This window comes from Trichoplusia ni, chromosome 17 (genome assembly GCF_003590095.1).
Source record: "Trichoplusia ni isolate ovarian cell line Hi5 chromosome 17, tn1, whole genome shotgun sequence".
Lineage (NCBI taxonomy): Eukaryota > Metazoa > Arthropoda > Insecta > Lepidoptera > Noctuidae > Trichoplusia > Trichoplusia ni.
In genome coordinates, this window is record NC_039494.1 from 9,026,074 (window position 1) to 9,040,231 (window position 14,158).

The window sequence follows — 14,158 nt, forward strand, 5'->3', positions numbered from 1 at the left end:
GAAGTCCGTTACGGTAATATGGTCTCACGTTTCTGATGGTACAGAAACGGTTTTTAAATAGTTTTGAGTTTTTGATTTGTTAATAGATAGTTTATAAATTAATCAATCAATTTTATAATAAAAATGCACATATTCAATAATTTTAAATAACAAAAATAAACTTACTCAAACCCATAGTTTATTTTAAGAAAACGCATATAATATTTGACCATTTGGGGTCAAAGTTTATATGCCTTTTTTTTAACCAGCCTTACTACCATTTTCCTATTAAAAAGTAACCTATCCTCCTTTCTCAGACATTTGTCTATCTGTGTCATTTCATTACAATTGGTTCACTAATTTTTGCATGAAAGCAAGACAGACAGAGATACTTTCACATCTATATATTACTCTCTATTTTACCTCCTTACCCTCATTTCCTAGGTATCAGACTGCATGCAGACCCTCTTCCGCGGCAACTCTCTGGGCAGCAAGATCATGGCGTTCTGCTTCAAGATCTACGGCTACGGCTACCTCCAGAACCTTCTAGAGCCTCTCATCTCCGCGCTGCTGGACCAGGCTGATGAGAGGACAGATATCAGCTTTGAAGTGGACCCGGCTAGGTAAGCAGATATGCCGAAAAAATGTGTTATATTTATAGGTGGTGCTAAATTTAGAAGTGTTTTAAATTTGATGCGTATGTTTGTCTGAGGTGTTATAGTTTCTGGAATCCCGGGCTTGGGCAATTTTAATTTAGCTTGTTCTTTTTTTGGGGGGATTTATTTGCGACTTTTCTTAAAGATGTTTGATAAATATCGGTTGGTTTTTTTTATGAATTTTAGGTTCTGATTTATGTTTAACATGCATCTTTAAAATCGCTGCTGCAATTCCATGGTGTACAATAAAGAATATTCTAATCTAATCTAATCTAATCTAAAAAATATTTGACTCATAAGTATACGCATAAAAACTGCGATAAATATGATGAAAAATAATTTATTGGAACTTATTAATTGGAATTTATTAATTTAATGAATTTGTATATATTTTTATGCTATTTCCAGAATATTTTGTAAATATTTTGTAGTTCATCTAGGTTCTGTTTTTTTTTCCTTTTGATTATTCTTTCCTATCATAATATATTTCTATATCAAAATAAGATTATGAAATTCTTGTCCTAGAACGAAAAAACAGGAAAGAGGAGAGAGAGGTATTTGTCCAGCAGTGGGATAACATTGGCTTATAATAAAGTAACAAATAACATCAATACTGGGTGTATTGATGTTATTATCAATGTATTTATCTAGATTTCTAATTTCAACATAATCAATACCTTCAATTTTCGATTCTTCTGTAACTATAAACTATTAAACAGATCATCATTGTTCCCAGGCTAGACCCAAATCAAGACATAGAAATGAACAGATCTAACTTGATAGATCTGACCAAGGAGGTTTTCGATCGTATCGTGAACTCTGCAGAGAAGTTTCCGCCGCAGCTGCGCAGTATGTGCCACTGTTTGTATCAGGTGGGTAAAGTGACTGTAAGGATAGGCGAGTGGTTGAGGTGGCTCATTCGTAAAATGACCACGTCTCAAGTGACTACAAAGTAGCAAAATTTCTCTTTCGTATCATGTCCCTTTCGCACAATGTCACTTTAGCAAAATATAATTCCAAGAACGACAATAATGATTTCACATCACAAACGCTACTGAGATAATTAGCGGTAAGCAAGCAAACGCCCTCAAGCTCACCTATAAGATTATCACAATACCTCTTTCGCACAATGCCCCTTTTGCATAATGTCCTTTAGCAAGATATCTCTTTCGCACAATGTTCATTTTGCATTATGTCCTTTTAGCAAAATATCTCTTTCGCGCAATGTCCCTTTCGCACAATGTCGCCTTCCTCAAACCTCAAAAGCCAGTAGGTTTACAATACAGGGGGTTACTGTATTCATGATTTAATTACACACAAATTAAACAATCTACAAATTAAACTTAACTCAAACAATAAAGCAACAAAAAAAATGTCTCCGAAGTTTGCTACAATGCAAAACTATTATTGACATGTCACTTTTACAATTTTTTTTCAAGTATCCTTGGATATTTGCAACTCAATTTGAGGCACTTGTGATAAGCTAGCAGGCTGTAATTTTCAGCGTAGCTTCAAACCCGATGACAATGCAATTTACAACTATAAAAAACTGATAAATTTTGACATTTTAAAGCGTGGGTATTTAGATTTTGAAATCTATTAATTTTTTAAGTACCTAAACATGGAGTACAGCCTCCAAGGCCAGTAAACCCTTAGCCCCTAGTAGACCCTACGTCCAGTTTATATAGTAGTTTGTGTGTGTGTTGTGAGTGATAGTACGACGCCTGCAGGTGCTGAGCAAGCGTTTCGCGCAGTTCCCGCAGACCAGCGTCGGGGCAGTCGGCACTGTACTGTTCCTCAGGTTCATCAATCCTGCTATAGGTGAGTTTTACATTAATCTATTGTATACCTTAATATAGTTACTGTTAGAATGTTGTTTCCTCTGGAAACTTGTCATCATCATCCTAGCCTTTTCCCAACTATGTTGGGGTCGTCTTCCTGTCTAACCGGTTTCAGCTAAGTACCAGTGTTTTACAAGGAGCGACTGCCTATCTGACCTCCTCAACCCAGCTACCTGGGCAACATGATACCCCTTGGTTAGACTGGTTGTCAGACAGAATAATTTTTTTGTCAAAAGCTCTATTGGCGAAAAATTGCAATTTTAGTGTTGCGGCCTACCTAGTAGCGTTCTTGCCTAGGTTCGCGGTAGTTTGCATCTATCACATTAACAAGTAAGCAAGATAAAAAGTACTTGAGTTTGGTAGCTAAAATAATTACTTAATAGTAAAAAACGTACTAGTAAGTGACGTCACATGACATTTTAAATCACTATATAACCTATAATAATATATTTAAGAAATGTGTTCAACCAAATACTTAGTATTTTCTGATAGTCAATTCCTGAATTGTCCATCACAGTGTCCCCACAAGAGATGGGTATCGTCTCCCGGCCGGTGCCTCCTCACGTGAAGCGAGGACTCATGCTCATGTCCAAGATCCTGCAGAACATCGCCAACCACGTGGAGTTCTCCAAGGAACAGCATATGTTGCCCTTCAACCACTTCCTGAGGGCACACTTTGAAGCCGGCCGCAAGTGAGTTGTATTTTTAACTAAGTTTTAAAAAACAGTAATATGTTCTTTGATTGGTAAGCTTTTCTTTAATGTGTAAAACATGTACATAAAAACACGGATTAGGTGAACATTTTTAAAGGATTATCGTATTTTGGGTTAGGTATTGAAAAAATAAAAAAAGAATATAATAAAAAAAGTAGTGTGTAAAAGAAAAAGTAGTCTACTTAGTCCGTCTATTATTTAATCAGTATTAAAATTCTTATAATATTCCACAACTTTCACACAACGCCATCTAGTCTCAAACTAAGCAAAGCTTTTTTTTTTTAGAATAGATTTATTTATTTGCTTAGAATGCAGGTAATACATTGAGGTGTTACAAATGATAAGAAGCCCTATACATTCTGCCAGACGGCATGCAAAATTTCATGTTCTTATAAACAAGTGTTGCTATTAATTTCATAAGTTACAATTATATAATCTTAATTATAGGATAGTTTGTATTATGAGTACTAGACAACTGATAAACATACTTATATATTTCTAAATACTTACAAAATATACATAAATTACAACCCAGACATAAAACTATGTTCAATACACAAACATTTATCCTGAGTGAGAATCGAACTCACGACCTCCGGTATATCAGTCTCAACCTCTAACCACTAGACCAACAGACATTGTGATTTATTTATATCCTTCTTTCCTCTAGATTCTTCATCCAAATAGCATCGGACTGCGAATCGATTGATCAAACCTCTCACAACCTGTCGTTCATAAGCGACGCTAATGTTGTGGCCTTACACCGGCTGCTGTGGAACCATCAGGAGAGGATAGGAGACTACCTGTCCTGCAGCAGGGACCACAAGGCTGTGGGCAGGAGGCCGTTTGATAAGGTAGGGTGGATTGGTCAGGTTCGATGTAGTTTGATCGGGTTTGATGGAGTTTGATGGAGTTTGATACGGTGTGATGGGGTTTCTTGAAGTCTAAAAATATGAGCAAGCAGGTCAACTGACCTTTAATTTAAATTTGTGCTGTGTCTGTGTTTTGTCTTACACGCTTTATTCTGAAATGTATTTTTCTTATTTGTATTTGATACGCTTTACAATACCTATTGCTAAGAAAAATACGCTTGTCATTAGTTGTGTCTAACATCTATGATTGAAACAGTAGCCGTGTTACTTTATCTGATTTAAGCACTTGAGCTGATGGCTAACAAGGCCTATACGGGAGTGACAACGTAGTAGTTCATCTCAAAAAAATAATAATATCAAAAAATCTAAAATAATTAGTTTTTAATATTGTTTCTTTTATTAACAGATGGCAACACTGCTGGCGTACTTAGGACCCCCGGAACACAAGCCTATAGAGTCGTGAGTATCTTTGAATTATTTATTTAATATTCTACAATAACCAAATACCAGTTGCAATAATATAAATTGCCTTTAACCTTCGAAATAACTTTTAAGTGTGAGTCAGACTCGCGACGCTAAGGGTTCCGTAATAACAGGCAAGAGATAAATATATTGGATATGTGACAAATTTATCACCATAGCAACCGTTTCTAATCCTCTAAATGAAGTGTAAAATGTTTACTGTTTAGAATACAATTAAACCGTAGAAAATAATAGTAAAGCTATAATGGTTCATTAGATACAGCCTAGTGACCGCCGGACGCATAGACACCGGAGCCTCAAAACAGGGTTCAGTTTAAAAAATATAAAAAAACACCCATTGATTACGAACCGCTAATAAATATTTCTCTGATAATTTTCTGGAAGATGAAAGTTGTTTCTTAATATACTTTCGCGTTTTATACACCTTTTAACAATAATATTTGTAATAATGTTTGTCACAATAATATTGTTCGTTCACCTAACCATAAATATTTCAAACACCATAGACAACACATAACTCTTCCTCAGTTTCTCTTCTAGCACGTCAAGTCTTCTGTTCTCTTCTTACGCCCGCTGGTCATCCATAGACATTTCCTCGACGAATTTCGAAGAGTTTATAGTGAAACACAACATGCATAAAAAGGAGGAATTTAAGAGTATCAAGAGTCTGAACATCTTCTATCAGGCTGGGACCAGCAAGCTTGGGAACCCTGTCTTCTATTTTATTTCTAGAAGATACAAGTAAGTTGGGTTTTATGCTTATTTTATATTTTTTGAGGATTTGGTTTTTGAAAGTTAGTAACCTTATGGAGTTTCTTGCCGCCCGCTGCAAATTAGAAATGTTAGTGTCGTGGGTTCAATCCCCGCGTGAGACAAGTATTTCTGCTTACCACAATAGGCATGACGACTGGGTATAAAAAGAAAAAATCTCATTAGTCCCTCAGTTAGATAATTGAAAAGTATGAGAAACGTATTTTTTCCTTTTTCAGAAAAACTAGATTTGACAAAGATTAACTGTTTTAAAGTTTAGGAGAGGGGGCTTGTGACGTAACGATATGGTAAAATTTATACACAATCGTGACGTCACGCGTAAGTTTCATTCACTGTAATTTGGTCAATTTATGTTTGCGGGACAAATTAAAAAATACGTATCCATTATTATACAAAAAACTACAAGACGGACACTGCAAAAAATAATCGTCATTCCTATTGCTTGTCCTGAGTCTGGGTGTCTTGTGTTTAACTTAAATGTTTGTGAAACCCCCCGCGATACAATAATTCTTTAGTGCTGCCATCACATTTTTGTAATAAAACTTTTACAGTAAATCTTCAATATTTTTTTAAACGACTCCCTCTATAAGTAATTTAATCATTGTGTCGCGGGGGTTTCACAAACATCCGAGTGACATACAAAAATACATCCATACACAGGGCAAGCATTCATGGATCACACAAAAACCGCTCGGCTATCCGTGCAGTCATTTTCTTACCTTCTCTCTATCTCTAATTTAAACCTCTACCCTTCAGGATCGGCGAAGTGAACGCGGACCTGCTCATCTACCACGTGATCCTGACACTGAAGCCCTTCTGCCAGCAGCCGTTCGAGCTGATCGTGGACTTCACGCACACCAACTCTGACAACAGGTTTAGGTGACGGTCATACCTATGTAGGGACGCTCGTTACGTTAGTCGATCATAGTAAATATATAGCTCCGGTTCTGTTGTACGCAAGGTTTTAAAGGATGGAAAACATAGCCACAATATTTTTAAATTAATACGATGCATAAGCTAATTAAAGTAATTAAATAATACACACTTTTCAACATTTGAATACATATGCTATGTTTTCAAAAAACAATAATTAAAATTACATGGAATTGAGACCTAAGACTATCGCTCTTGGCGATTAGACCGCCCATTATGGCACGAAATAACAATTTATTTGTATCCAATCCTGTATTTATGTGGTGTACAATAAAGAATATTCTATTCTATGCGTAAAAATATCCACTGGCAATTTCCAGCACTTTTTGTCAATTTTATATGGAAACTAGCTGTTGCACCACTTCGTCCACTCTGTTAAGAAGATAGAAATCGTATAATAGATTTAAAATCATTCAACTTTTCACTGATTTTATAACATAGTTAGTTACTGCTCTGCTCATATTAATCATAGCTTGATTGTTGAGAATAATCAATGGACGCTTTAAAATATGAAATTGAACACGTGTAAATGTAGATTGCGTTCACATTTTTTCAATAGTTTACTTATTGCACTATCCAATCAAATATACCTTCGAAATCCTCATTAAATACCTATTAAGAAGTTATATTAATAGAAAGCGGGTAAAACCAGACACCTAAGCTATTATAATATAAATTATCTTCGATTAAAATTTAAAAAGCAGTGCTAATTGATGGAAAAATCTTCAATTTCTTTTAATCGTTTATTCATAAATAACTAAATAAATGTCGTCTATCCTTTTTACCAAATATTTGAATAAGATAATTGTTTCACACAACAGAATCAGTGCTATTTATAGATCCCCTTAGACTATTTATCTATCTACCCTATATTATTTACATTTATTTTTATCCTTCTCTCTTTTATAATACCATCATCATCGTCAGCCTTGATTAACCCACTGCTGGGCATAAGCCTCCCTAAGAATTTTAATCTGAGGAGGCTTTCTCATACATTAAAGTCACATGCACAAAAGCATCCAGACTCAGAACAAGCATTCGTGGATGTCAAGCGCTTGTCATACGCCTGGATCGAACTCGCTACACGTGCCTCAAATGAGTTTGGCGTGGTGACCTCAACCACTCGGCTATTCGTGTGGTCAAATATCTATATCCTATCATTTTCCTTTTACTCTTGCAAATATTTTATGGCCTAGCCTATTAGGAGCTCATGGCTAAGCTATAACTGCATAAGTGAATCGATGACATGTTAAGCTACGCTTGACGTGGTTGGTCCGTAGACGGGTGACCATCTTTGTCATAACGAGGTCCTCCGAGTTTCGGAAGGCACGTTTAATTGTGGGTCCCGCCTGTTATTCACACATCTTTGACAGTCTTTACAGGTAGTCAGAAGCTTTAATGTCTGACAACCAGTCTAATTATGGGATATATTGTGTTGCCCAGGTAACTGGGTTGAGGAGGTCAGATAGGCAGTCGCTCCTTGTAAAACACTGGTACTTAGCGAAATCTGGTTAGACTGGAAGCCGACCTCAACATAGTTCTGAAAAAGCTAGGATGATGATGATGATCCTTTCACTCCTGTACATATTTTAGCCTATTTCTTTCTTACTATATTTATTTATCTCCTGTTGTTTATACCTAGGTAGCCTAACGACTTCTGTAGTGCCCTAAAACTTGATACACCTTCGCTCCTGAATTGGCATGACAACAAACCCTAGTGCTATATTCGCTTCAAGTAGATTTTTTTCTAATTAGTAATTTGATTTTCAATAATTGAATTAGCAGTAATTGATTTTGTTGCAATTGGTTTTGCAATAATTGATGATGCATTAATTGATTTTGCAGTAGAACAAAAGCCAAAATTATAATCAAAATTGAAGATCCCCAGATTTTCTATAAATTCTGACACAAAAATCATCAATATGAGTGCATTCGTTTCGGAGCTACGATGCCTCAAATATGTATTATAACATATTGTAATTAATTTTCTATTTGGTGTTACAGAGTCGTTTTTTATTAATTACTTCTAAAAGTCAAAACGCGGGTACTACTAAATTTTGTTGACTAAATTCTAAGCTAAATTTTTTATCTTATTTTATGTTCTTCTAGGTTTTAAAACTAAATTAGTTTCATAATTCTAAATTTAGCCAAATTTGTCGTCTAAATTTAGCCGTAAACGCGTTTTAGCTTTTATTTGTGATATGTCGACTAATGTAATTGAGCTGTGAAGTAGGCTTGCTGGATGTGGTCCCAGGTTCGAATCAGATCAGTGAATGCTTTGATAGATCTGAGCTGATATTCTTAGATGGAAAGACAATCGGAAATATGTTTGTTTGGTTGATTATTTTATGATTATAATCCAGCAAACGTTGTTTTGCCATAGCGCAGATAAAACATATGATTAAGAAACATAAGTAGGCATGAAAAATATATAGTCCGATTCTCAGACCTATGCAATATACACACGAAATCTCATGAGAATTGGTCAAGCCGTTGCGGAGTTTAAATAAAAACACCGCGAAACGAGATTTTTTATACATCTTTGAAGATATATAATTGTACTGTACGTGTGTATGTCTAAACTCCCTCCTAAACGGATGGATCGATTTGTATGTGTTTGTGTGGCGCCCTAGATAGTTTAGGTTCACACATCAGCCAGTACAAAGATCGCAGGATCAGTTAATTAATTTCTCAATTAAAAAATCAAAGGTCATCTTTTTTATATGATTAAAATAAAGAAAACATGTACACCTTTAATAGAATATTATCTATTTCTTATCGTGCTACATATTTTTTTTTAAGAATTGCCTTTTCGACACTAATACAATTCTAATAGACGTTGATTGCTCGACTAATTTAGTATACGTTTAAAAAACGGTTTACTCACGCGTATTTATCGGGATCGCCCGACTAGTTTCGCACCCAACCGGAGTCCTTAATCATGAGCAGACGCGACTTGCGACCTTGCGACTGAATTGTACAGACTGTAGTTTACAATAACAATTGTCTTTCCATGCAAGAATTTAAGAAGTTCTAAGTCTTGCTTTGCTTAGTGAAATCCATAGTTATTGTTATTAGAGGCTAATCTGAATCATCTTTACAAACGTGGTTAGTATATACTTTAAATTAAAAAGAGTTTATCTTTTAATTCGCTTTGGTAAAGTTTTAAACGTATTTGTAAAGATTATTCTTTAAAAAAGTGATATAACTTAAATTTTCCATTTTTACATTTCACTTCCTATTTCTATTACGCTTTAATTGCTAACTTTAGCCCACGGCATCACCCGTATAGTCTGTTATTGGGGCCAAAAACTAAAGCTATCATCAAACCAAATTTAATCAAAATCGGTTAAGTAGTTTACACAAAAAAGCGTTACAGACAATTTTTTTTTTCACTTTTATAATAGCAACTTTAACTTTATATTAGTAAGTTTAGTACATATATCATGTTAAATATTTAAGTTATATCACTTAAAGTAAAGCCTCATACAAGTCGCTCGGCACCAATTATAAAACTGTCTGCTTTCAGAACGGATTTCCTGCAGAAATGGTTCACAGTGTTGCCAGAGGTCGCCTATATTAACATTCACGCGTGCTATATATACAACTGTAACAGCTGGGTGCGGGAGTACACTAAGTTTCATGAAGCCATTTTGGCGCCTTTGAGGGTAAGTTTGAGATATTTTTGAGGTTTTTATTAGTTGGAATTGTATTCATGGTGTGTGGTATTATTTTGAATAAAAGAAATTGAAGGAAAATATGAATTCATTGAAGTTTTTGCTAACGGAGTCCGTCCGCATTTTTTCTTTCGTCCCATTAACAAAAACTTATCAAATCACAGTGAATGGTACTTATACGTGACGTCACAATTGTGGGAAAAATGCGATATCGTTACTTTACAACCTCTCCAAAACTTTAAAGCAGTTTATCATTGTCAATTTTTGTTGTTTAGAGGCCGGCAAAAATATGTGTTTAGTACATTTTACTTATCTTACTAAGGGCATAATAGATTTTGACTTCTTATACCCAGTCTTCATTATCTAATCCCCGATTTATCTAATTTATGATAACAATATCCCCAGGGTAACCGCAAGTTGATCTTCATAGAGAACCACAGCCGTCTAAGCGAGTACGTCGATGTGGAACAACAGAAGCTGCCCGGAGCCACTCTGTCGCTAGAGGAGGATCTGAAAGTCTTCAATAATGCGTTGAAACTCTCGCATAAGGATACCAAAGTCGCTATAAAGGTAGGGTTCAAGTAGATCCTGTATTCCTCTTCCTCTAGGTACATACTAATAAAAAGTTGAGCAGTCTTGATGTGTCTTTTGTCTGAAAAATGAGTTTAATAGTTAAACGTGTAGTTCCTATACTCTATTTGAATACGTACCAAAATAAGACAGATAATCTTGGTGTACTCTTGGCTAAAAATTTGGTTTTAAAATTAAAACGCGACTAAAAACGAATGTTCATCAATGTGTTTGTTTAAAATTACTTACCAAGATTTAGATAATCTAAATTATCAAATGGAATACTCAATAGTTCTTTAAAAGATGTGGTCCGAATCTCAGATCTACCGAATATGTACACAAAATTTCATAAGAATCGGTCAAGCCGTTTCGCAGGAATTCAATTTCGTAAACCGCGATACTAGAATTTAATATAATAGAAGATTATTCAAGATTATGACCGCTAGATTATGTTCCTTCTACTGTTCTTCCAAATAACGACCTCCGTGGTCGAGTGGAGTACGCACCGGTATCAAGGTGTCGCTAGCTCTGAGGTCCCGTGTTCGATCCCCGGTCGGGTCAATGTAAAAAATTACATTTCTACATTGTCTCGGGTTTGGGTGTTTGTGGTACCTTCGTTGTATGTGAATTCCATAACACAAGTGCTTTAGCAACTTACTTTGGGTTCAGAACAATGTATGTGATGTTGTCCGCATTTAAATAACTAATATTTCATCCTATTCTTTTCTAGGTGGGCCCAACAGCTCTCCAAATAACCTCAGTTGAGAAGACCAAGGTCCTCGGTCTGCCTGTATTACTAAACGATGTGTATTATGCTTCGGAAATCGATGAGGTATAGTATTTTAAATAGAATCGTAATTAAAATCCTAATTACATTTTGGTACTATTGTTTTGTACACCATTTAGATATTTTTTTGTGAAATAGATGTTATTGTATAAAAGCATATCATCTAAACAAAAATCTAGAAACTTCGTTGAATATTATAATTAAATTTTATTTAATACTTATAGTACTGTGGAAAACTTACAGCTTAAAAGATAAAACTTAATAAACAAACAACCATAGTAGACGAAAAGCCAAGTCTTCACGTGTAGTATTATTCTTAACTAGCTGTTGCCCGCGACTTCGTCCCCGTGGGTAGGACTTATAAGTTATGATTTATACCTGCCCTGTTTTTTTTCACATTTTCCATTGCATCTTCGCTCCCATTAGTCGCAGCGTGATGGTTTATAGCCTAAAGCCTTCCTCGATTAATGGTCTATTCAACAAAAAAAATTTCAATATTGACCAGTAATTCCTGAGACCAGTAATTCCGTTCAAACAAACAAACTCTTCTGCTTTATTTATTAGTATAGATATAGATTTTGAGATGAAAGCACCAAAACAGTTATATAATTTGTAAATAACCAGGTTATATACAAAGGTTCAATATTAGTGAAAAACTGTATGGCTTTTAAAACAAGTATTTTATTTCAGGTGTGCCTAGTCGACGACAACCAGTTTTCTCTATCAATCATCAACGAATCAACACCATTAAGCTTCATACACAACGACTGTGATAACATCGTGCAGTCAATCATACATATACGGAACAGATGGGAGCTCAGTCAGCCGGTAAGTGTATATACCACTTTATTTTTAGTTTTTATACTTTTGTATCTGGTATTTAAGGACTGTGGTCCACGTTTGAGATGAATATTTATGGTTCGCTTTTTTGGGATTCCGTACCTAAAGTGTGAAATCAGAACCCTATTATGGTGGCACCACATATAAAGTGATTATTAAATGATGTAATATGGCGGGATCGCGAGTCGAGTTCGACTCGCGATCCCGCCGCGTCTGCTCATGATTAAGGACTCCGGTTGGGTCCGAAACTAGTCGGGCTACCCCGATAAATACGCGTGAGTAAACCGTTACATCATTAAATAATGAATCATTCTCACGACAGTTACTATCAAAATACATATAAAGTGGTCTATCTCATGAACGAAAAAGGACTGCAAAAATGTGTCTGTGGTAGCCACCCTCAAATTTATTTGTTACCCAACCTATTTGTTTGAATCCCTGAGTATCGCGAGTCCGACTCGTGCTACTCTAGTTTATTATTTTAAAACTAGGTGTATTCTGAGGTATTGTTAAGGAAATGAATTAAAAAGCACAACATAAAAGGTTGTGATGATGTATGTAATATGTCATAAGAAAAAACTATAAGCTGTGTAGTTTGTTTCGACGTTTCTTCTTCACGACCGGAGCACTTTTGAAGGGGTTAGGGGTGGGCGATACGGGAAGGTGTCTGTGTAAAAGAACACTTATTTATCTTCTTTATACCTAAAGTCAAAAAAATCAATCAAAAATTATGAAAAAGGGCAAGCTAAATTAAAAAGTAGGTCTAAATTTTTTATCAATGCAATATAACCGACTTTCTATCCCCACCATCGTTCCAGGACTCAGTGACAGTCCACCAGAAGATTCGCCCTAAGGACGTACCGGGCACCCTCCTGAACATGGCCCTCCTGAACCTGGGCTCGTGCGACCCGAACCTCCGCACCGCCGCCTACAACCAGCTGTGCGCGCTCACCGCCACCTTCCATCTGAAGATCGAGGGACAGCTGCTGGAAACTTCCGGTGACATTGGAGTTTTTTTTATAATTTTGTTGATTTTTGAAGGTTTTTAGACAATAGTTTGAATTTGTAACTGTTTTTTTTTCCTCTTGAACATAAGTTATTATAAATCTTTTTCGTCTGAAGTAAGATTTTAGATATATTTTAAATCAGATAACATATATATTTTAAGTAAAAGTTACTCCCTTTGCCATGTGCTTATCATAATATCTTAAAAAAGAGATTCCCTAATCTTAATATTGGTGTCTATGTATATGTATGCAGATTAAATTAATACTGATTTATTTGAGAGACAAGTTTGATTTGTTTATTTGTTAAGTTTTTGATAGTAACTATCGTGAGAATAATTCATTATTAATAAATGCAACGGCTTACTCACGCGTATTTATATTGATTTAGTTTCCGACCCAACCGGAGTCCTTAACTCACGAATATTACAATAAACTTTACAGTAATATTAAATACAAATAATATATTTTTTTCCAAACCCAGGCCTTTGCATTCCGTCCAACAACACGATATTCATCAAGTCGGTGAGCGAGAAGCTCGCACACAACGAGCCGCATCTTACACTGGAGTTCTTAGAAGAGTGTATACAGGTTAGCTTACTATTATACTATAACTAGCTTTTACCCGCGACTTCGCCCGCGTCGAGGTCGGTTATATCGCGTTTCCAAGAGAACTCTTCAAAAATCCGGGATAAAAACTATCCTATGTTCTTTCTCATGGTCAACTCTATCTCTGTACCAAATTTCATTAAAATCAGTTCAGTGGTTTAGGTGTGAAAGCGTAACAGACAGAGTTACTTTCACATTTTTAATATTAGTAAGTAAGTAAGTATTATATTACGACTTTTATTTATAGGTACACTTACCTCTTGATATCTCTGCATAACTCTTTGGTTGACTGGTAGAGAATGCCTCAGGCATTAAGTCCGCCATTTTACATTGAATATATAAAAGTGTAAATAAAAGTGTTTGCTCCGTTTTCATGCAAAAATCACTAAATTAAATAGCTACTAGAATAACGTCATAATTGTA

General features: G+C 35.4%; 1 protein-coding gene across 5 annotated transcripts in view; it reads left to right on the plus strand.

Moving 5' to 3' along the window:
* LOC113502257 (neurofibromin) overlaps positions 1-14,158 on the plus strand; it is a 70,398-nt gene that overhangs the window by 26,437 nt on the left and 29,803 nt on the right. For 3 of the 5 annotated variants that reach the window (XM_026883749.1, XM_026883752.1, XM_026883753.1), the window contains 14 exons: positions 424-602; positions 1,372-1,507; positions 2,366-2,456; positions 2,994-3,168; positions 3,860-4,043; positions 4,468-4,520; positions 5,073-5,285; positions 6,072-6,194; positions 9,778-9,916; positions 10,331-10,495; positions 11,226-11,327; positions 11,973-12,110; positions 12,941-13,121; positions 13,611-13,717. In XM_026883749.1, the coding sequence (XP_026739550.1) occupies positions 424-602; positions 1,372-1,507; positions 2,366-2,456; positions 2,994-3,168; positions 3,860-4,043; positions 4,468-4,520; positions 5,073-5,285; positions 6,072-6,194; positions 9,778-9,916; positions 10,331-10,495; positions 11,226-11,327; positions 11,973-12,110; positions 12,941-13,121; positions 13,611-13,717 (1,986 nt within the window). The remainder of the gene's footprint in view (positions 1-423; positions 603-1,371; positions 1,508-2,365; positions 2,457-2,993; positions 3,169-3,859; positions 4,044-4,467; positions 4,521-5,072; positions 5,286-6,071; positions 6,195-9,777; positions 9,917-10,330; positions 10,496-11,225; positions 11,328-11,972; positions 12,111-12,940; positions 13,122-13,610; positions 13,718-14,158) is intronic. The other 2 variants (XM_026883750.1, XM_026883751.1) reach the window with 2 other exon arrangements.